This window comes from Triticum urartu, chromosome 6 (assembly GCF_003073215.2).
Source record: "Triticum urartu cultivar G1812 chromosome 6, Tu2.1, whole genome shotgun sequence".
In the NCBI taxonomy this organism is placed as follows: domain Eukaryota; kingdom Viridiplantae; phylum Streptophyta; class Magnoliopsida; order Poales; family Poaceae; genus Triticum; species Triticum urartu.
The window spans coordinates 456421888-456443323 of NC_053027.1; the positions used below are offsets into that span (position 1 = coordinate 456421888).

The following is a 21436-nucleotide window of genomic DNA, read 5'->3' on the forward strand; positions in this document are numbered from 1 at the left end:
AACAGCAATATGTATACTTGTAACATAGGCATAGTAAAGGCTATCAATGCCACTTTTATTGAAATAAAAGATGCAAAACATTGTTATAAATAACAGCAAGCAAATCCTAACAAAATAAATTGACGCTCCAAGAAAAACACATATCATGTGGCGAATAAAAATATAGCTCTAAGTAAAGTTACTGATGAATGAAGACGAAAGAGGGGATGCCTTCCGGGGCATCCCCAAGATTAGGCTCTTGGTTGTCCTTGAATATTACCTTGGGGTGCCTTGGGCATCCCCAATCTTAGGCTCTTACGACTCCTTGTTCCATAGTCCATCGAATCTTTACCCAAAACTTGAAAACTTCACAACACAAAACTTAACAGAAAACTCGTAAGCTCCGTTAGCGAAACAAAACAAAACACTACTTCAAGGTACTGTAATGAACTCATTCTTTATTTATATTGGTGTTAAACCTACTGTATTCCAACTTCTCTATGGTTTATAAACTCTTTTACTGGCCATAGATTCATCAAAATAAGCAAACAACACATCGAAAACAGAATCTGTCAAAAACAGAACAGTCTGTAGTAATCTGGATCAAACGTATACTTCTGGAACTCATAAAATTCTCAAATAAATTGCTGGACCTTAGGAATTTATCTATTAATCATCTGAAAAAAAATTAACTAAATAGAACTCTCCAACAAAAAATGGCAGCAATTCTCGTGAGCGCTAAAGTTTCTGTTTTTTACAGCATGATCAATAAGACTTTCCCCAAGTCTTCCCAACGGTTCTACTTGGCACAAACACTAATTAAAGACATAAAACCACATCTAAACAGAGGCTAGATGAATTATTTATTACTAAACAGGATCAAAAAGCAAGGAACAAAAATAAAGTTGGGTTGCCTCCCAACAAGCGCTATCGTTTAACGCCCTAGCTAGGCATGATGATTTCAATGATGCTCACATAAAGGATAGGAATTGAAACATAAAGAGAGCACCATGAAGAATATGACTAGCACATTTAAGTCTAACCCACTTCCTATGCATAGGGATTTTGTGAGCAAACAACTTGTGGGAACAAGAGTCAACTTGCATAGGATGGTAAAACAAGCATAACTTTAAAACTTTAAGCACATAGAGAGGAAACTTGATATTATTGCAATTCCTACAAGCATATGTTCCTCCCTCATAATAATTTTCAGTAGCATCATGAATGAATTCAACAATATAACTATCACATAAAGCATTCTTTTCATGATCTACAAGCATAGAAATCTTATTACTCTCCACATAAGCAAATCTATTCTCATCAATAGTTGTGGGAGCAAACTCAACGAAATAACTATCATGTGAGGCATAATCCAATTGAAAATTAAAATCATGATGACAAGTTTCATGGATATCATTATTCTTTATAGCATACAAGTCATCACAATAATCATCATAGATAGCAACTTTGTTCTCATAATCAATTGGAACCTCTTCCGAAATAGTGGATTCATCACAAAATAAAGTCATGACCTCTCCAAATCCACTTTCATCAATATAATCATCATAAATAGGAGGCATGATTTCATCATAATAAATTTGCTCATCAAAACTTGGGGGACAAAAAATATCATATTCATCAAACATAGCTTCCCCAAGCTTGTGGCTTTGCATACCATTAGCATCATGGATATTCAAGGAATTTATACTAACAACATTGCAATCATGCTCATCATTCAAATATTTAGTGCCAAACATTCTAATGCATTCTTCTTCTAGCACTTGAGCACAATTATCGGAATCCTTATTCTCACGATAGATATTAAAAAGATAAAGCGTATGAGGCAAACTTAATTCCATTTTTTTAATTTTCTTTTATAAACTAAACTAGTGATAAAACAAGAAACTAAAAGACTCGATTACAAGATCTAAAGATATACCTTCAAGCACTCACCTCCCCGGCAACGGCGCCAGAAAAGAGCTTGATATCTACTACACAGCCTTCTTCTTGTAGACGTTGTTGGGCCTCCAAGTGCAGAGGTTTGTAGGACAGTAGCAAATTTCCCTCAAGTGGATGACCTAAGGTTTATCAATCCGTAGGAGGCGTAGGATGAAGATGGTCTCTCTCAAGCAACCCTGCAATCAAATAACAAAGAGTCTCTTGTGTACCCAACACACCCAATACAATGGTAAATTGTATAGGTGCACTAGTTCGGCGAAGAGATGGTGATACAAGTGGTATATGGATAGTAGATAAAGGTGTTTGTAATCTGAAATTATAAAAACAGCAAGGTAACTAATGATAAAAGTGAGCGTAAACGGTAGTGCAATGCTAGGAAACAAGGCCTAGGGTTCATAATTTCACTAGTGCAAGTTCCCTCAACAATACTAACATAATTGGATCACATAACTATCCCTCAACATGCAACAAAGAGTCACTCCAAAGTCACTAATAACGGAGAACGAACGAAGAGATTATGGTAGGGTACGAAACCACCTCAAAGTTATTCTTTCCAATCAATCCGTTGGGCTATTCCTATAAGTGTCACAAACAGCCCTAGAGTTCGTACTAGAATAACACCTTAAGACACAAATCAACAAAAACCCTAATCTCACCTAGATACTCCAATGTCACCTCAAGTATCTGTGGGTATGATTATACGATATGCGTCACACAATCTCAGATTCATCTATTCAACCAACACATAGAACCTCAAAGAGTGCGCCAAAGTTCCTATCGGAGAATCACGATGAAAACGTGTGCCAACCCCTATGCATAGGTTCATGGGCGGAACCCGCAAGTTGATCACCAAAACATACATCAAGTGAATCACGTGGAATCCCATTGTCACCATAGATACGCACGACAAGACGTACATCAAGTTTTCTCAAATCTTTAAAGACTCAATCCGATAAGATTACTTCATAGGGGAAACTTGATTCATTACAAGAGAGAAGAGGGGGAGGAGAAACATAAGATCCAACTATAATAGCAAAGCTCGCGATACATCAAGATCGTGCCAAATCAAGAACACGAGAGAGAGAGAGAGATCAAACACATAGCTACTGGTACATACCCTCAGCCCCGAGGGAGAACTACTCCCTCCTCGTCATGGAGAGCACCGGGATGATGAAGATGGTGATCGGAGAAGGATTGCCCCCTCCGGCAGGGTGCCGGAACGGGTCTAGATTGGCTTTCGGTGGCTACGGAGGCTTCTGGTGGCGGAACTCCCGATCTATTGTGCTCACGGATGTTTTTAGGGTATATGGAGATATATAGGCGGAAGAAGTACGTCAGGGGGGCCATGAGGGGCCCACGAGGGTGGAGGGCGCACCCCCTGCCTCGTGGCCTCCTCGCATGTCCCCTGACATGCACTCCAAGTCTTCTGGGCTTCTTTCCTTCCAAAAATGAGTTCCGTGAAGTTTCAGGTCAATTGGACTCCATTTGATTTTCCTTTTCTTCGAAACCCTAAAACAGGGTAAAAACAGAAACTGGCACTGGGCTCTGGGTTAATAGGTTAGTCCCAAAAAATGATATAAAAGTGTATAATAAAGCCCATAAACATTCAAAACAGTAGATAATATAGCATGGAGCAATCAAAAATTATAGATACATTGGAGACGTATCAGTGCCCCTGGCGGTTCACATCTGAAGGACACATGGCTGGCATGCAACTCATTGGGAGTTGATCCATGTTCCCACGCACGCATGGATTGTCGGGTGGTCGTTCCGGCTTCTCCAGTATTCAAGCAAAAAGGATATGGCAATTAAAACAGATTTAAATGTTTGTCTCTATGTCTTCTGCTGACAAAGACTCAGAGAAGACAATCGACAGTTTTCAATAAAATGCATATGATTTGGACAGATAGAGTTTGAGATAGAAGCACAGAGGGGGTTAGGGTCCGATCACATTCACTTAGATGAAGAAAATATTCAAGCATGAAGACATAGCTATAAGTGAATGCTGTAGAGGACAGAACACGGATATATGTGTGTGTGTGTGTGTCATACAAACTCAACATTGCGAAGATAAACCTTGAAGTCAAATCAATGTTGAAGACAAACCAAATGCGAAGACTATGCGATTATGATGCCACATTAAACACTTCAAAAGGATTTTGGTGGTGGCGTTACCCACCGTATAGGAAGTATTAGACCCAGACACGGCGCACAATTATCGTGGCGCTCCGAAGTCAAACTTTGCGTTAATGTATTCACACTTAGAGTGTATGTCTTCATTGATTGAAGATATATGTTACTTTGTGTGTTGCACATCTAAGTCATCAATATGCATAAGCGTTAGGATGTGTGTCCAATTACAGGACATTTGAGGATTCTAAGATATTTAGCTCACACCGCAACTTGCAATACCTTTTCTCGTCCAAGGGCTTTATGAAGATATCTACCAATTGCTCTTCAGTGTTGACGTGAATGATATCAATATCTTCCTTCATGACATGATCTCTGAGAAAATGATGACGGATCTGAATGTGCTTTGTCTTCGAGTGTTGAACTGGGTTATTGGCAATCTTGGTGGCGCTTTCATTGTCACAGTAGAGTGGCACATGCTTCAGGTGGATGCCATAGTCCTCGAGAGTTTGCTTCATCCACAGAAGCTGAGCGCAGCAAGATCCAGCAGCAATGTATTCAGATTCAGTAGTGGAGAGAGATACACAGTTCTTCTTCTTTAAAGACCAACAGACAAGAGATCGTCCAAGAAAGTGACATGTGCCTGATCTAGACTTGCGATCAACCTTGTCACCAGCATAATCAGCATCTGAGAATCCAACTAGATCAAACTTTGAGCCCTTTGGATAACATAAATAGTGTTGGGGTGTAAGCCAAATACCGAAGAATTCGCTTCACAGCTAAGTGATGCGACTCCTTTGGTGCCACTTGGAATCGGGCACACATGCAAACACTAAGCATTATATCTAGCCTAGATGCACATAAATAGAGTAAAGAACCAATCATGGAGCGGTATACCTTTTGATCAAACTCTTCACCATTGTCGTCGGGGCCCAGATGACTTTTGGTTGGCATTGGTGTCGTGTATCCTTTGCAGTCTAGCATTCCAAACTTCTTCAGGCAATCTTTGAGGTATTTCTCTTGTGATATGAAGATGGCGCTGCTCTGCTGGCGAATTTGAAGACCTAGGAAGAATTTCAGCTCACCCATCATGGACATCTGATATTGCTCTTGCATCATGTGTCCAAACTCATCACTGTATCTCCTGTTGGTGCAGCCGAATATAATGTCATCCACATAGATTTGGCACACAAATAGTTCTCCATCATATGTCTTTGTGAAAAGTGTAGGATCCAATGAACCAGGTTTGAAGCCTTTTCTCTTTAGGAAGTCTTTGAGTGTGCCATACCAAGCGCGAGGGGCTTGTTTGAGGCCATACAGTGCCTTGTTGAGGTCATACCATGTCATGATGTTTTAGGTCTTCAAAGCCAGGTGGTTGTGCAACACACACTCCTTATTTAATCTTGCCATTGAGAAAAGCACTCTTCACATCCATTTGGTACAGGAGGATGTTGTGATGGTTGGCATAGGCCAGCAGTATGCGAATGGCTTCAAGCCTAGCCACGGGAGCAAATGTTTCATCGAAGTCAATCCCTTCAACTTGAGTGTATCCTTGAGCAACGAGACGAGCCTTGTTTCTGACAACTTGACCATGCTCATCTTGTTTGTTGCGATAGATCCATTTGGTGCCAATGATGTTATGCTTCCGAGGGTCAGGACGCTTAACTAATTCCCACACATTGTTCAGTTCGAACTGTTGAAGCTCTTCTTGCATCGCTTGAATCCACTCAGGTTCCATGAAGGCTTCAGCAACTTTCTTGGGTTCAGATATAGAGACAAATGCAAAGTGCCCACATAAATTTGCTAACTGTGTTTCTCTTGAATGAGTGAGCGGACCAGGTGCATTGATGATACCGATTATCTTCTCAATCTGCACTTCATTTGCAACACAAGGATGAACTGGACGATGACCTTGGTCTTGCTGATCATTGTCTTCATTATCAGTATTGACTTCGGTCTGAGCAGTGTATTCGGGTTGATTAGGTGCAGAAATGATGAGTTCTTCTTCAGCCTGAGCCTCTAAAGGTATGATTTCTCTAGTACCCATAAGCTTGATGGATTCACTTGGTGAGACTTCATCTAGCACATTTGGCAGGTGCTCTCTTTGCGAGACGTTAGTTTCACCGAACCTCACATCCATAGTTTCAACCACTTTGTAGTGAAAGAGGTTGAAGACACTGTAGGAGTGCGAATCCTTTCCGTAACCAAGCATAAAACCTTCATGTGCTTTTAGTGCAAATTTGGAAGTGTGATGTGGATCCTTGATCCAGCACCTAGCACCAAATACTCTGAAGTAACTGGCGTTTGGCTTCTTACCAGTTAGTAGCTCATATGATGTCTTCTTTAGAAGCTTGTGAAGATAAACATGGTTGATTACGTGGCATGCAGTATCAATGGCTTTAGGCTAGAATTTTTTTGGAGTCTTGTACTCATCAAGCATTGCCCGAGCCATCTCAATGAGGGTTTTGTTCTTGCGCTCCCTGATGCCATTCTGTTGAGGTGTGTATGGATCCGAGAACTCATGAGTGATGCCCAATGTATCAAGATAAGTGTCGAGGCCGGTGTTCTTGAGCTCTATGCCATTTTCACTTCTGATGTGCTTGATCTTGATGCCATAGTTCGTCATGGCACGATTGGCGAATCGTTTGAAGACATCCTGCACTTCATTCTTGTAGAGGATTATATGCACCCATGTATATCTTGAGTAATCATCAACAATGACGAAACCATAGAGGCAAGTAGTGGTAGTAAGAGTAGAGTAGTGAGTAGGGCCAAATAAGTCCATGTGAAGCAGCTCGAAGGGATGTGATGTAGTCATGATTGTCTTCGAGGGATGCTTGGCCCTAGTCATCTTTCCAGCTTCGCAGACCCACACAGATGATCTTTCTTGAACTTGATGCCCTCGATGCCTACGACATGCTTCTTCTTTGCAAGAGTGTACAAGTTCCTCATGCCAGCATGCCCTAGCCTCCGATGCCAGAGCCAACACTCTGAAGCTTTTGCTAGAAGACATACGGCCAACTGTAGTCCTGCTGAGAAATCTACCATGTACAGATCATATTTTCGGTACCCTTGAAAGACTAGAGATTTCACAGATTCCATAAGCACAAGGCAATGATATTTTCCAAATATCACAACCATGTTCAGATCACAAAGCATTGAGATAGACATTAAGTTGAAACCAAGGGATTCAACAAGCATCACTTTATCCATGTGCTGATCCTTTGAGATTGCAACTCTACCTAGACCCAATACCTTGCTTTCACCAGTGTCAGCAAATGTGATGTGACTCTTGTCAGATGGATGTAAGGTTGAGTCCATGAGAAGACTTCGACCACCAGTCATGTGGTTAGTGCATCCACTGTCCATAATCCACTCAGAAGCCTTTGGTATCGTACCCTACAGTGAAGTTAGGGGGATAGGTTTCACCAAGGGAAATGTGAAGCATAAACATTTGACGAATAAGAGGATTATGAAAGTTCAGGTCTCGGTTAGGATAAGTAGGATGTTTGTCAAGAAATCATGGGACGAAATACATAATAAGACCATTTGGACATTTTATCTTTCGTCCCACAAGATGTTTTAGGTTCCCAGCATCAGCATTAGACGCCTTTGATTTCCGGCTGGAGACCTTTCCCTGCAAAAGAGAGTTAATTTTTCTTAACCACCCACATCTTCAGGGGTGGCTTAGAAGCAATGAGTCTAAGTGCAGCATCTGAGAATTTTGGCTTTGGAGCCCTAGCAAATAGCCTTGCAGGGGGTGAATAATACTCATAAGAATAAGCAGAATAGTTCTTGGTCTTATTAACATAGCGGTTTGACGAAACATGCTCATATTCATAAGTATGAGTATGGTTTCCCTGCAAAACATTGGCGTTAGGGTGACTCTGGTGAGTCATCTGTCTGTATGAAGCCCTTGGACCATATGAAGCCTGTGGTCTGGGGTTTGTCTTCTTCCCAGGTGGTGTCATGATAACATTCACCTGAAGATTTTCAAGACAACTCTTGGGCACCCAGATCTTCTTCAAAGGGGGTCCATTCCTGCAGTTAGTACCAATAAACCTGGCAAACACTTCACCATTCTGATTCTTAAACAGTTTATAGTTTGCATCAAAGGATTCATCAATGATAATAGGGTTAGCACAAGTGAAGCCAGATAAGGTAGATGGATCCACTGAAGGTCCCTTTGCAGCAACCCATGTAGTTTTGGGGTACTGCTCAGGCTTCCAGTAGGAACCATCAACATTCATTTTCCTCTCGAACCCAACACCCTCTTTTCTAGAGTTTCAGTTCAAAATCTGTTTCTTGAGGACATCGCACAGTGTCTGATGCCCTTTGAGGCTTTTTTACATCCCTATTTCAAGCAATGTCTTCAACCTGGCATTCTCATCAGCAATAGTAGTGGCATCCTCAGAAGAGGGGTTAGTTTCCACATCAGTAGTTGAAGACATAGCAACAGTAGTAGTAGTAGTAGTAGTAGTAGTAGTAGTAGTAGTAGTAGTAGTAGTAGTAGTAGTAGTAGTAGTAGAACATCCAGTAACAGAAGCAGCATTATCATGCTCAAGACATTTTAAACATGGTGGCTCAAAGTCTTCCTGAGCCAAACTGATCTGTTGAGCGCGGAGTGACTCGTTCTCCTTTCGAAGATCTTCATGAGCCGATCTCAGGTTCTCAAGCTCTTGCTTCCTTTGAACATAATCGTAGGAGAGATTTTCATGAGTAGTTGAGAGCATATCATGAAGACTTTCAAGTTCCTCGTACTTAACGTGAAGATTTTTAATGTCTTCAATTAAGGACTGAGTTCGAGTCATTTCCGCGTCTGACAGGTCAGCGCTTTTGTCTAGCAACTTTTGAATATGTTCCATAGCATTTTGTTGTCCTGTTGCAATTTTAGCAAGTCTTTTGTAACTAGGTTTAGATTCACATTCAGAGTCATCTTCACTTGAAGTTTTGAAGTAAGCATCACATGAGTTTACCTTGGCACCACGTGCCATGAAGCAGTAGGTGGGAGCAGAGTCATCCTCATCATTAGCATCAGTGTTGGTGACGAAGCCATTGTCTGCAGTGTCGAAGATGGACTTGGCGACATACGCTGAAGCTAGAGCCAGGCTTGCCACGCCTGAATCAGATTCCTCTTCAGACTCCACCTCTGCCTCCTCAGATGCAGACTCCTGCTATGAGTCCATCTCCTTGCCAACAAACGCACGAGCCTTGCTGGATGAGCTCTTCCTGTGTGATGAAGACTTCGACGAAGACTTGGAAGAAGACTTTGGGGATTTCTTCTTCTTGTCATCAGAATCATATTCCTTGCTCTTCTTCTTCTTGGTCTCATTGTCCCATTGTGGACACTCAGAGATGTAGTGACCAGGTTTCTTACACTTGTGGCATGTTCTCTTCTTGTAGTCACGAGAGGAAGCTTCATCGTTTCTTGAGTTGGATCTTGAAGACTTTCTGAAGTATTTCTTCTTGGTGAACCTATGGAACTTCTTCACAAGCATAGCAAGCTCCTTTCCAATGTCTTCAGGATCCTCAGAACTGCAGTCAGATTCTTCTTCAGATGAGGAAACAGCTTTTGCCTTCAAAGCGCGAGTTTGGCCATAGTTAGGACCATAGATATCTCTTTTCTCAGATTGCTGGAACTCATGTGTGTTGATCCTCTCAAGTATGTCAGACGGATTGAGAGTCTTGAAGCCAGGGCGTTCTTGATTCATCAGGGCCAGGGTGTCGAATCAGCTGTCAAGTGATCTCAGAAGCGTCTTGACGATTTCGTGCTTGGTGATCTCAGTGGCGCTGAGTGCGTGAAGCTAATTTGTGATATCAGTGAGGCGATCAAATGTGAGCTGGACATTCTCATTGTCATTTCTCTTGAAGCGGCTGAAGAGGTTGCGAAGAACACTAATCCTTGAGTCTTTGGGTTGAGACACCTTCATTGACCTTGGAGAGCCAGTCCTAGACTAGCTTCGCAGTTTCTAGAGCACTCACACGACCATACTGGCCTTTGGTCAGATGACCACAGATGATGTTCTTGGCAGTCGAGGCCAGTTGAATGAATCTCTTGACGTTAGCAGCAGTGACACCTTCACCAACCTTGGGAACGCCGTTCTTGACGACATACCAGAGGTCGACGTCAATGGCTTCAAGATGCATGCGCATCTTATTCTTCTAGTAGGGGTAATCAGTGCCATCGAAGACAGGACACGCAGTGGAGACTTTGATTATCACTGCAGTCAACATAGCTAAAACTCCAGGTGGTTAAACCGAATCACACAGAATAAGGGAGCACCTTACTCTGATACCAATTGAAAGTGCTAGTTATCGACTAGACGGGGTGAATAGGTGATTTTTATGAAAGTCTTCAAAACACAGAGGCTTTGAAGACAAACAGTAGAATTGAACCTATTGATATGCAGCGGAAGGTAGACTACACTAGACAAGCCATAGTCAAGTAAGCAATGAAGTGAAAACACAAAGACTATCAACAGCTAGGTAGTATGGATCAGGATGAAAGATAGTATGAAGCCAAATAGTAAAGAGTCTTCGCTTAGTGAAGTCAATCAGATCATATAGGCATGCAATGACTTCACGAAGACAAACTGTAAAGTAAAGGGAAGTGAAGGATATAACCAGTAGCTTGATGAAGACAAGGATTTGGTAGACCAGTTCTAGTTGCTGTGACAACTGTATGTCTAGTTAGGGAGGCTGAGATTCAAATCAGAAGACTGCGTCTTCACCTTATTCCCCTTGAGCTAAGGACACACATAGTCCTCGCCCAATCACTCTGGTAAGTCTTCAGGGTAGACTTCCAAACCTTCAGAGACTTCGCTCACCGGCGATCCACAATGACTCTTGGATGTTCAGAACGTGATGCCTAACCGGCTGGAGGATTCACAGTCCTCAAGTGTAACAAGTCTTCAGGTCACGCAGACAGAAAGACTTCAGTGATGCCTAACACTCTTTGGCTCTGGGTGTTTTGGGCTTTGTCCTCGCAAGGATCTCTCTCTCAAATGCTTCGGAGGTGGGTTGCTCTCAAACGACAAAAGTCATGCAGTAACTCTGAGCAGCCACCAATTTATGGTGTAGGGGGTGGGCTATTTATAGCCAGGAGGTAACCCGACCTGATTTATTCGAAATGACCCTGGGTCACTAAGGAACTGACACATGTCCAATGGTCAGATTTCAAACACACGCGACAGCTTGACTTAGGCTACAAGTTAAGCTGACTTATCCAGCTCTAGATAAGATTTTCTCTCATTGTCTTCGCTCGAAGACAATGGATTTGGTTGAGCATCACATCAGTCACTCTGACTTTGTTCACTTGGACCCCACTTAACAGTACAGTGGTTCCTATGACTCAACAAAGAAGAAAAGGAAACTATGAAACAACTATGTCTTCGTACTCCATAGTCTTCAATGTGAATGTTTTCACAGACCACCATTGTCTTCAATGTCTTCACACATTTTAGGGGTCATCTCTGGTAGGTAAACCGAATCAATATGGGACTACTACCTGTGTTATCCTGCAATTCTCACAAACACATTAGTCCCTCAACCAAGTTTGTCGTCAATACTCCAAAACCAACTAGGGGTGGCACTAGATGCACTTACAATATGGAACACGAAATACCAAAAAAATAGTTGTACTTGCTACTCATGGAGATAGGGAACCACCTAACACCCTCGATGCTCGTTATGTGAAAAATATTAAACACTACTTTCATAATACTGAGAAAACCCCATTCAACATGATAATGGGAGACACGTTGGATGAACGTGAATACTTTAGGGATTATCGCTTGACACAAAAAGGGAAACTGTTATGGGATAAAATTGATATGTTGCATTGGTATGCTTGGAATTTATGCCAGAGATATGATTATACTTGTTGCTCTAGGATGAAAGCTCCACACCTTCCCTTTTCATGCAAATTTAATGATTATGAAACCTTAGCTTCTTATGCTAATGGTAGATATGATTACTATGATGTGGAACGAATAGAAGAATTTGTTGCTTTTAAGCGTGCTTATGAAATTGAATCTTTGTTTGAAAACTATGAAGCTTTTGATGATTATGTTTATAGACCTAAATTTTTTGCCATCCTTAAATATTGCTATGAAAATTATAAATACAATGCCGATATTGATGTGTTTATTGAGAAAGTATCCGCTATCCAGGACGAGGCTAATATTTTGCAGGAAACTATGGAAGAAGAAATTGATGAAATGGTGAGCTCATTGGATGAAAAAGATGATGAGGAGAGCGAATAACAAAAGGAGGAAGAGCGGATTGATCAGCCGTGCCCACCTTCTAATGAGAGTAATTCTTCAACTTATACATTGTTTAATTTCCCTTCGTTCTTACCGAAGGATGAATGCTATGATATTTGCTATGATCCCGTTGATTCATTTGATATATCCCTTTTCGATGAACTTGATGCTTGCTATGCTTGTGGCCATGATGCCAATTTGAATTATGCTTATGGAGATGAGCTTGATATTGTTCCTTATGTTAAACATGAAATTGTTGTTATTGCACCCATGCATGATAGTCCTATTATCTTTTTGAATTCTCCAAACTACAATATATCGGAGAAGTTTGCTCTTATTAAGTACTATATTGATGGGTTGCCTCTTACCATTGCACATGATAATTTTGATGAATAAAATATGCATGTGCTTGCTGCTCCTACTTGCAATTATTATTAGAGAGGAACTACGTCGCCGCCTCTTTATGTTTCCAACACAAAAAATTGCAAGAAACTGCTTATGCTATGTATTGGCCTTTACTTGATGTGCATAAATTGTTCTTTTATGACATGTCGATGCATAGGAAGAGAGTTAGACTTTGTCATAGCATGATATATGTTACTTTATGCTCACTACTAAATGCTAAATCATTGCTAATTAAAATTGGCTTTGATATACCTTGGGATCCGGGTGGATCCATTACTTGAGCACTTTATGCCTAGCTTAATGGCTTTAAAGAAAGTATTGCCAGGCAGACAACCCGGAAGTTTTAGAGAGTCATTTTATTCTGTTGGGTGCTTTTATAAAGTTTAAAAACAAAAAATATAGAGGGGAACCTAAACACTTCTTCAAAAAGAGAGGCGATTGAAAGGTGATGCATTGGAGAAGTGAGGGTCGACCTTGAACACTTGTGTTCATGCTCATGGAAACAATGTAAATTTTTCATGGAAGTTTCTCACGAAAATAATTATCCCCTTGTACAAATCCATTGTATTATAAAAATAATGTGCCAAGATTTTCCTTTAGGATGATTAGATTGCTTATTGGAATGTGTAGTGTAAAAACAGAAACTTTGGTTGTAGTGCGTGAATTTTCGTTTTTCACCGGAATGTCAAAAGTTTCTGAAATTTTTACAAAGTATTTCTATACAATTTTTTTAAGTTTTTCATAAATTTTCAGGATATTTGGAGTTAGAGAAGTATGGTAGATGTTCAGATTGCTACAAATTGTCTTGTTTAAGACAGATTCTGTTTTTGATGCATTGTTTTGCTTGTTTTGATGAAACTGTCGATTTTATCGGTGGTATAAGCCATGGAAAAGTTATAATATAGTAGCTAAAATTCAAAAAGAAAATATGAATTGGTTTGCAACAGTACTTAAAGTAATGATTTGCATTATTATACTAACGGATCTCACCAGTTTTCTGTTAAGTTTTGTGTAAATGAAGTGATCAAAGATCGAGGAGGTCTCGATGTGAGGAAAAGGAGGAGAGGCAAGAATTCAATCTTGGGGATGCCCAAGGAACCCCATGTAAATATCCAAAGAGACTCAAGCGTCTAAGCTTGGGGATGCCCCAGAAGGCATTCCATCCTTCTTCAACAAGGTTTGTCAATACCTGCATGCTCCTACTTCTACTCATTGGTCAGCTGTCAAGAGGATTGTACGATACATTAAGCATACTGTGAGCTTCGGACTTCAATTCAGACGTTCCAGTTCTTCACTTGTTAGTGCTTTCTCTGATGCTGACTGGGCAGGATGTATTGATGACAGAAAGTATTTTTCCAATGAATTTGATTTGTTTTGTGCGGAACATGGTATAATCCATGAGAGGACGCCTCCCTACTCACCCCATTCAAATGGGGTAGCCGAAAGAAAGAACCGAACTCTAACTGATATGGTTAACACCATGTTAGACACTTCGGGTCTATCCAAGGAATGGTAGGGGAGGCGCTAATGACTGCGTGTCATGTCCTAAACCGAGTTCCCACAAAGCATAAGACCATGACTCCATTCGAGGAATGGGAAAGGAAAAGGTTGAAACTCTCTTACCTACGTACTTGGGGTTGTTTGGCGAAAGTCAATATACCAATTCCCAAGAAGCGCAAACTTGGACCAAAAACCGTAGATTGTGTTCTTCTGGGCTATGCTTTTCATAGCATCGGCTATAGATTTTTGATAATAAAATCTGAGGTATCCGACATGCATGTTGGTACGATTATGGAATCAAATGATGCAACTTTCTTTGAGGACATATTTCCTATGAAGGATATATCGAGTTCATCAAATCAGGAGATACCTACTCCATCTAGTGAGGAATTCACTGTAATTCCTGAACCCACCATTGCGATGGAACACGTTGAGAATCCTGTTGAGGGTAACAATGGAACTCCTATGAGGAGTAAGAGACAGAGGACTGCAAAGTCTTTTGGTGATGATTTCATTGTGTACCTCGTGGATGACACACCCAGGACTATTTCAGAAGCCTATGCATCTCCTGATGCTGACTACTGGAAGGAAGCTATACGTAACGAGATGGATTCCATCTTAGCTAACGGTACCTGGGAGATCACTGACCATCCTTATGGGTGCAAACCTGTAGGATGTAAGTGGGTGTTCAAGAAAAGCTTAGACCTGATGGTACGATTGAAAAGTACAAGGCACGACTTGTGGCCAAGGGTTATACCCAGAAAGAAGGTGAAGACTTCTTTGATACTTACTCACCCGTGGCTAGACTGGCCACAATTCGGGTGCTACTATCACTGGCTGCCTCACATGGTCTTCTCGTTCATCAAATGGACGTTAAGACGGCTTTCCTCAATGGAGAGTTGAAGGAGGAAATTTACATGGATCAGCCAGATGGTTTTGTAGTACCTGGTCAAGAAGGAAAGGTGTGCAAGTTATTAAAGTCTTTATATGGCCTTAAACAAGCTCCTAAGGAGTGGCATGAGAAGTTCGAAAGAACATTAACTGCTGCCGGCTTTGTAGTAAATGATGGTGACAAGTGCGTGTACTATCGCTATGGTGGGGGCGAAGGAGTTATTCTTTGTCTGTATGTCGACGACATATTGATCTTTAGAACCAAACTTGATTTAATCAAGGAGGTTAAGGATTTCTTATCTCGCTGTTTTGAGATGAAGGATCTAGGAGTAGCTGATGTTATCTTAAACATCAAGCTATTGAGAGATGAGAATGGTGGGATCACACTGCTTCAGTCTCATTATGTGGAAAAGGTCTTGAGTCGTTTTGGGTATAGCGGTTGCACGCCTTCTCCAACTCCATATGATGCTAGTGTGTTGCTTCGAAAGAATCGACGGATTGCTAGAGATCAACTGAGGTATTCTCAGATTATTGGCTCGCTTATGTATTTGGCGAGTGCCACGAGGCCTGACATCTCTTTTGCTGTGAGCAAGCTGAGTCGGTTTGTGTCAAAACCGGGAGATGATCATTGGCATGCGCTTGAGAGAGTTATGCGCTATTTGAAAGGCACCGCGAGCTATGGGATTCACTACACCGGGTATCCAAGGGTACTGGAGGGTTATAGTGACTCAAACTGGATATCTGATGCTGATGAGATTAAGGCCACAAGTGGTTATGTTTTTACACTTGGTGGTGGCGCTATTTCCTAGAAGTCTTGCAAGTAGACCATCTTAACGAGGTCAACTATGGAAGCAGAACTCACAGCATTAGACACTGCCACTGTTGAATCAGAGTGGCTTCGTGTACTCTTGATGGACTTACCTATGGTTGAAAAACCAATACCCCCTATCCTGATGAACTGTGATAATCAAACTGTGATCGTCAAGATAAACAGTTCTAAGGACAATATGAAGTCCTCAAGGCATGTGAAGAGGAGACTAAAATCTGTCAGAAAATTGAGGAACTCCGGAGTTATTACGTTGGATTATATCCAAACGTCGAAAAACTTGGCAGATCCCTTCACAAAGGGTCTATCACGTAATGTGATAGATAATGCATCGATGGAGATGGGTTTGAGACCCACCGCATGAGTTGTCCATAGTGGTAAACCACTCTATGTGATCGGAGATCCCGTGAAGTAGAAGTGGGAGACAAGCTGTTGGTCAGCTGGGAGCAGAGTATCCCTATATTAATTATCCCACTCCGTGAAGATGCAATACTCTCCTGATCTGCATGGCAGGTTGATACTTATCTTAATGTGTTCCAAGTGGCTTATTCGGGTAAGCAGAGATGTTGTCCTGCAGAACATCTTCTAAGGAACACACCTATATGAATTTGACTGTTAACGTCGTAGTCTGTGAGAATTGGGTGTTCTCTAATAAATTCATGAAATGCCCTGGAGTATGACATATACGCTCCACCCGCGGGGAAGCCTTGCGGCAGCCCAGTATCGGTCAAGAATTTGTGTGAAACTAGTTTCACAGAAAACTTGTAGTTCAAGGCATAGTCCACTGTTCAAGTTGTGATCTAGTGTAGCATAAATTTCTAAGTGGAAGTTCAACTTCACAGTCTCCACTAAGCACCGATATATAAAACAATGTTTTGGAACTAAATGACGAGATGTGCCAATGAGACTTTGTGGGGGATTGTTGGAATTTTGCTAGTAGGCTTTTGGCCCAAAGCCCAACTAAAATTCTGAAATTCTCTTGGCCCATTCATGCACACATGTGAGTGGAGTGAGTGAGGCTAAAGTTTAGTCCCACCCCAGAAGTTGAGAGAGAGTTGCACCTCTTTATAAGGTGAGCTCTTCTACCACTTGTATGAGCATGAGAAGAGGAGACCTACGCGCGCGCTCCTCCTCCTCGCTCGCCTCGCCACGCCACGCCTCGTCACGACGCGCCACGGGTTGCGGGATTGAGCCGAGCCGAGGACAGAGCTATGCACGTTGTCTATATTTTTGCTGCATGGGAAAATTAATGAGTCATTAATTAATAATTAACGGACGCGTTAATTACTGAACCGTTTCCGATTCTTTTGGATCGTGACGACTCGGACGTGGGGTTTACTCCCACGACCTACCCGGCCCGCACTATATAGTCAGGCAGACGTCTACCCCCCCTAGCCGCCGCCGATTCGTATGGTTTCTCACCACCGTTCCAGATCATTGCGCCGCCAAGCAAGTCTTCTCCATCCCTCCTTCCGGCGTGCACCGCGAGAAGGGACAGCAGGCCTCCGGAACCCCGCCTCTCGTGATCCTGTACGGGAGAGGGGCGATCAGGTTTTTGGGGAAGCGCACTCGTGCGACTACTGGCAGCGACGATTTCGCGAACGATGATTTCTTCCCCGACCTCGGCTACCTCATCCTCGACGACATGGGCGACAACGTCAACGCGGCGGTGCTGCACCCGCTGCACCGTATGTGATTCTATCCTTCCTGTTCGAGATCGTGGTAGAATTCATGTTTCTAGTATGTGCCCTAGATGTGATATGTTCATCTGCTATGCTAATTCGCATGATTAGTTTAATCTCTGCTACTGTGGTCATGATTTATCTTCTGTTTATTCGGATTAAATCTCGTAGTAATTTGCTCATATTTCCAACACAAGGACCCAAACACATACTACTCAGACTCCGCTGCTACTACGTCCACAACTTGGAAACTAACATAACCAGCAAGTTCCCATTATATTCCAAAACATGCATTGTTGCACCTCATATCCTCACCTGAGGTAGACGAAGTTATCAACGCTCACACGCACAGTAATTTTCTTGTGCATTTTATAGCTATTCCATACACGTGAAGTGCGAGCACCTAATAAGCGAAACAAACCCCAGCTTGCCTGCTCATCTCAACTGGAAGATCGTCTTCAATCAGAAGAGTTTATCTATTGGATCGGATGGCTAGTTTCCCGTGGCCCTATTATTTCTGATGAAGGAGGGGCGAATGCATGCCTCCTTGAGCGTACAGCTTAGCTTGCAACCGGCACATTTCCCGCGCGGGTGATGTTGTGCTCGGAGGCAGCCGCCCCGTGGCGCTGCTCGTTTCTCGCAGCACGTTCCTTCAGGATCTTGGTGTTAATCCTCTCACGCACCTCGTCGGTATCGATCTTCACAGCCCTGCACTCCTCGCTGCAGAATGGCGTGTCCCCTCTGTGGTTCGTAGTGAGAAGAACGAATCGCTGGATCAGAATAGCACTAGTATACAGTGTGTGCATATATGGGCGATCTGAGAACAGCAGCAGCTAATTAAAGGAGCAAACAAATCCGTAAAATTAAACTACCTGTAGATGAAGACGTCGAAATCTCTGGAGAGCGGCTTCCCGCAGAGGTAGCAGGCGTCCATGGCGTGGCGGCTTGTCGCACCACCGCGGTCGAGGGGCACAATGGCGAAGAGAGAAGAAGCGGAGGCAGGCGACGACGGCATCTCAGCTGCAACCTGGGGTTTTGCAGGTTGGTTTAACTAATTAACAGGTCTTTGATTGATTTCGGTGCTGAGGTCTAGGTCTAGACTGAAGTGAAGGAGCCTTTTCTTCTTATAAGGGGGGGAGGGAGATCGGGGAAAATATTTGGTTGCTGAGCTATAGGTGCGGGACGCGCGAGAAGAGAGAAAACACGGCTGGATTTCCAGGAACCATCATGGCTTCTCTTCTTGTACACGACGCAGGGCGAAAATGGCCGTAGCGGCGCGGCTAGGGCCAGGGCCAACAAGAAACCCTGCCTGCAGCGCGCCGGTTTTTGTTTGCTTACTCTGCGTATCGGTCTCAGCCCTCAACTCGTGCCTCGTTCCTGCCGGTGCAATGCTGCCGGACCCGCCGAAATATTGCTAAGAAAATGGACGCCCGGTTCTTTTCTTTTTCTTTTTCAAATTGGATTTTATGGTGAAGAGTTCTTGCACCGTTGCCGTGTGGCCACGTGTTGAGCGCGCCAGACAAGGACACTTCAGATTAGAGCGTAAATACAAATTGGCAGCACAGCACTGAATATACTTTGAACCTTTGCTTTTTTGGTTCTTCTAAAACTAAAGAAAAGCCTTTGGCTTCTAACACAGCGCAGCCAGGAGCTCAGGCTCGCCCCTTGTTTAATTTAAAAATGCCGCGGCATGGTTTCCCGGCCGGGTAGTTTATTAGCGGGTGAACAGTGAAAGATTTGTCGCTGACATTACAATTAGCATAGGCCAAGCACGACGAGGTGGAACGCACCGCTTGCTCCGGGAAAAGAATATGGTTATTATTTGCCCGCCCCGTACCTAGCCTTCTAGAGCCTGCACCGATGCCTGCCCGCTCTCTTGGCTCGGGAGGTCGACAGAGAAAGAGACGAGAAAGGGAGAGGAAACCGTGCGCACGGAGCAGGGGAGGGGGTGGTAGTACCGATGGCGACGCACGCACGCGTTCTACTTTTTGCTCGCGTAACCACGTCGTACGTCCACCCCTCGTCTCGCCGTCGCGCGTGCATGGGAGGCGTCGCCGGGGGAGCAGACGGAGACGGACAGTTCTCTGTGGATCCACCCACGGCGCATCTGCCAAGTTGTTGCTGCTTGCTTGACCCGGCTAGGAGGTCAAGCTGACTGTCTTTGATGATGCAGGAGACTGAGTGACTGACGATGACACATTGTTTCTGTTCGAGGCGATGACCGACCCTGTGGTCAAGCTGACTGTTCCGTGCGCGTCCTGAGAGGAGTACCATTGCACAAGGAATCATTTGCTTGTGTTCACACGTCAGAAGAGTAATTTCGTAAAAAATACTCGGATCCCTACGATTTTCTTTGCGTGATTTGTTCACCTAGTCTGAACCTCTTCGGGTTTTTCTTTTCGAACTAGTAAAAAAGCCCATGCATTACAACAGAAGAAAAAGATACCACATATCCGTCATCCAAATAATCATGAGTCAATCCTCGTGTTTGCTATTGACGACCCCGCGACTTAACCCCTCCCGCGAACCCCGCATTGCCTCCCCCGGCGGCGGCGGGGAACCCTAGCCGCGCCGCCACGGCCCCCTCCCCACCTTCTCGCCGCCGCCTGAGGCAGCCGTCGGTATACCTGGCCATACCTCGGGTCGGGCCAGGCTTCGGGCCGGGCCTAGCCAAGCCCGACGCAAAAAACCCAGGCCCGAGCCCGGCCCGGCCCGGCCGTCGGGCCTGTTTTCTGGGCCCAAGCCCGGCCTGAACACGTAAAATCCTGTCAGGCTTCGGGCCGGGCCGGCCCGTCCTTCGAAAAAACACGAAAACAATGGGCTCGGGCCCGGCCCAGCCCGGCCTTCGGGCTCAAAATATAGGCCCGAGCCCGGCCCGGGAGCGGCGTCGGGCTTTTTTGGGCCGGGCTGCCCATGGCCAGGACTAGCCGTCGGGCAAGCCCGGGGTGCTAAGGATGGTGGCGGCGGGGCCTCGGCTGCCCTGCCTGTATGGGGAGTCCCGGATCTGGAGCGGCGGCTCCTCTAGCGAGGCACGGCATGCTCCAGCGAGCAGCCGTGCGGGCGGTGGATCTGGCGTCCTCGCCGCCCGGGCGGCAGGATCCTGGTGGTCGTTGGCGGCGGGCGGCGGCTTCTACGGCGGTCGGTGCGCGCGATCTGACGCCTCCCCTCCTCCCCTGATAGGCGTGCGGGCTAGCCTAGTCGGGCCGCACCTCCCTTGGTCGTCGGTTCTGTACAGGAGGCGCTGCTGGTGGCGAGGGTCTAGTTCAGACGAAATCCCTGGTCGGCCATGACCGGCCGCGTCGACGACGACGCCTGTGGGCGCCGTTCTCCTCCTTGGAGGCGTCGGTATGGACCGATCTCCTCACTTCCCCTTCCCCTTGGTCCCCCGGGTGAAAGTCCTAACTTTGTTGGGCAGCGGCGGCATTCATGGCGTCGTTCCTTTCTTGAAGGCACTGTTTTGGGAACCTTGGGGTTGGGTGGCGCTTGCGGGTGGTGGGCGACGGCAGTGGTGCGGTCCTATCCTAGCATGGATCTACATCCGTTGCTTGGAGATGGATTCACGTCCGTGAAGGTCGACGTTTGGCGTCGTGGTGGCGTCGATGACGGAGGACTTGCCAAGGCTCGCGTAGGTGGAGGTCGTCGTTTGGCGTCGTGGTGGCGTCGATGGCGGAGGACCTTCCAAGGTTGACACCTCAATCTGCTCTGAAGATGGACCAGTGGAAGATGGCGGCAAAGACACATGTGAGTGCGTCGGACTGGTTTGTGTCCCGGACCTGGCAGATGGCTTGGTCAGGTCCTCC

At 44.4% G+C, this 21436-nt stretch overlaps 1 protein-coding gene across 1 annotated transcript; it reads right to left on the reverse strand.

Annotated features, from left to right (window-relative positions):
* Positions 1 to 17868: 17868 nt before the first annotated feature.
* On the reverse strand, positions 17869 to 18826 carry LOC125512356 (FCS-Like Zinc finger 2-like). Its single transcript, XM_048677447.1, has 2 exons — positions 18509 to 18826; positions 17869 to 18377 (listed from the first exon to the last, which is right to left on the reverse strand). Exons 1-2 carry the CDS (start codon positions 18649 to 18651, stop codon positions 18197 to 18199), a joined length of 324 nt encoding a protein of 107 aa, XP_048533404.1. The 5' UTR covers positions 18652 to 18826; the 3' UTR covers positions 17869 to 18196.
* Between the last annotated feature and the right edge of the window lie 2610 nt (positions 18827 to 21436).

What these genes read in the sequence shown, in the direction of transcription:
- LOC125512356 (XM_048677447.1), bottom strand. Translation starts at nt 18,651, where the DNA reads ATGCCGTCGTCGCCTGCCTCCGCTTCTTCTCTCTTCGCCATTGTGCCC. An exon ending in TTCGACGTCTTCATCTACAG is followed by an intron (nt 18,378 to 18,508) that starts GTAGTTTAATTT and finishes TACGAACCACAG; the next exon opens with AGGGGACACGCCATTCTGCA.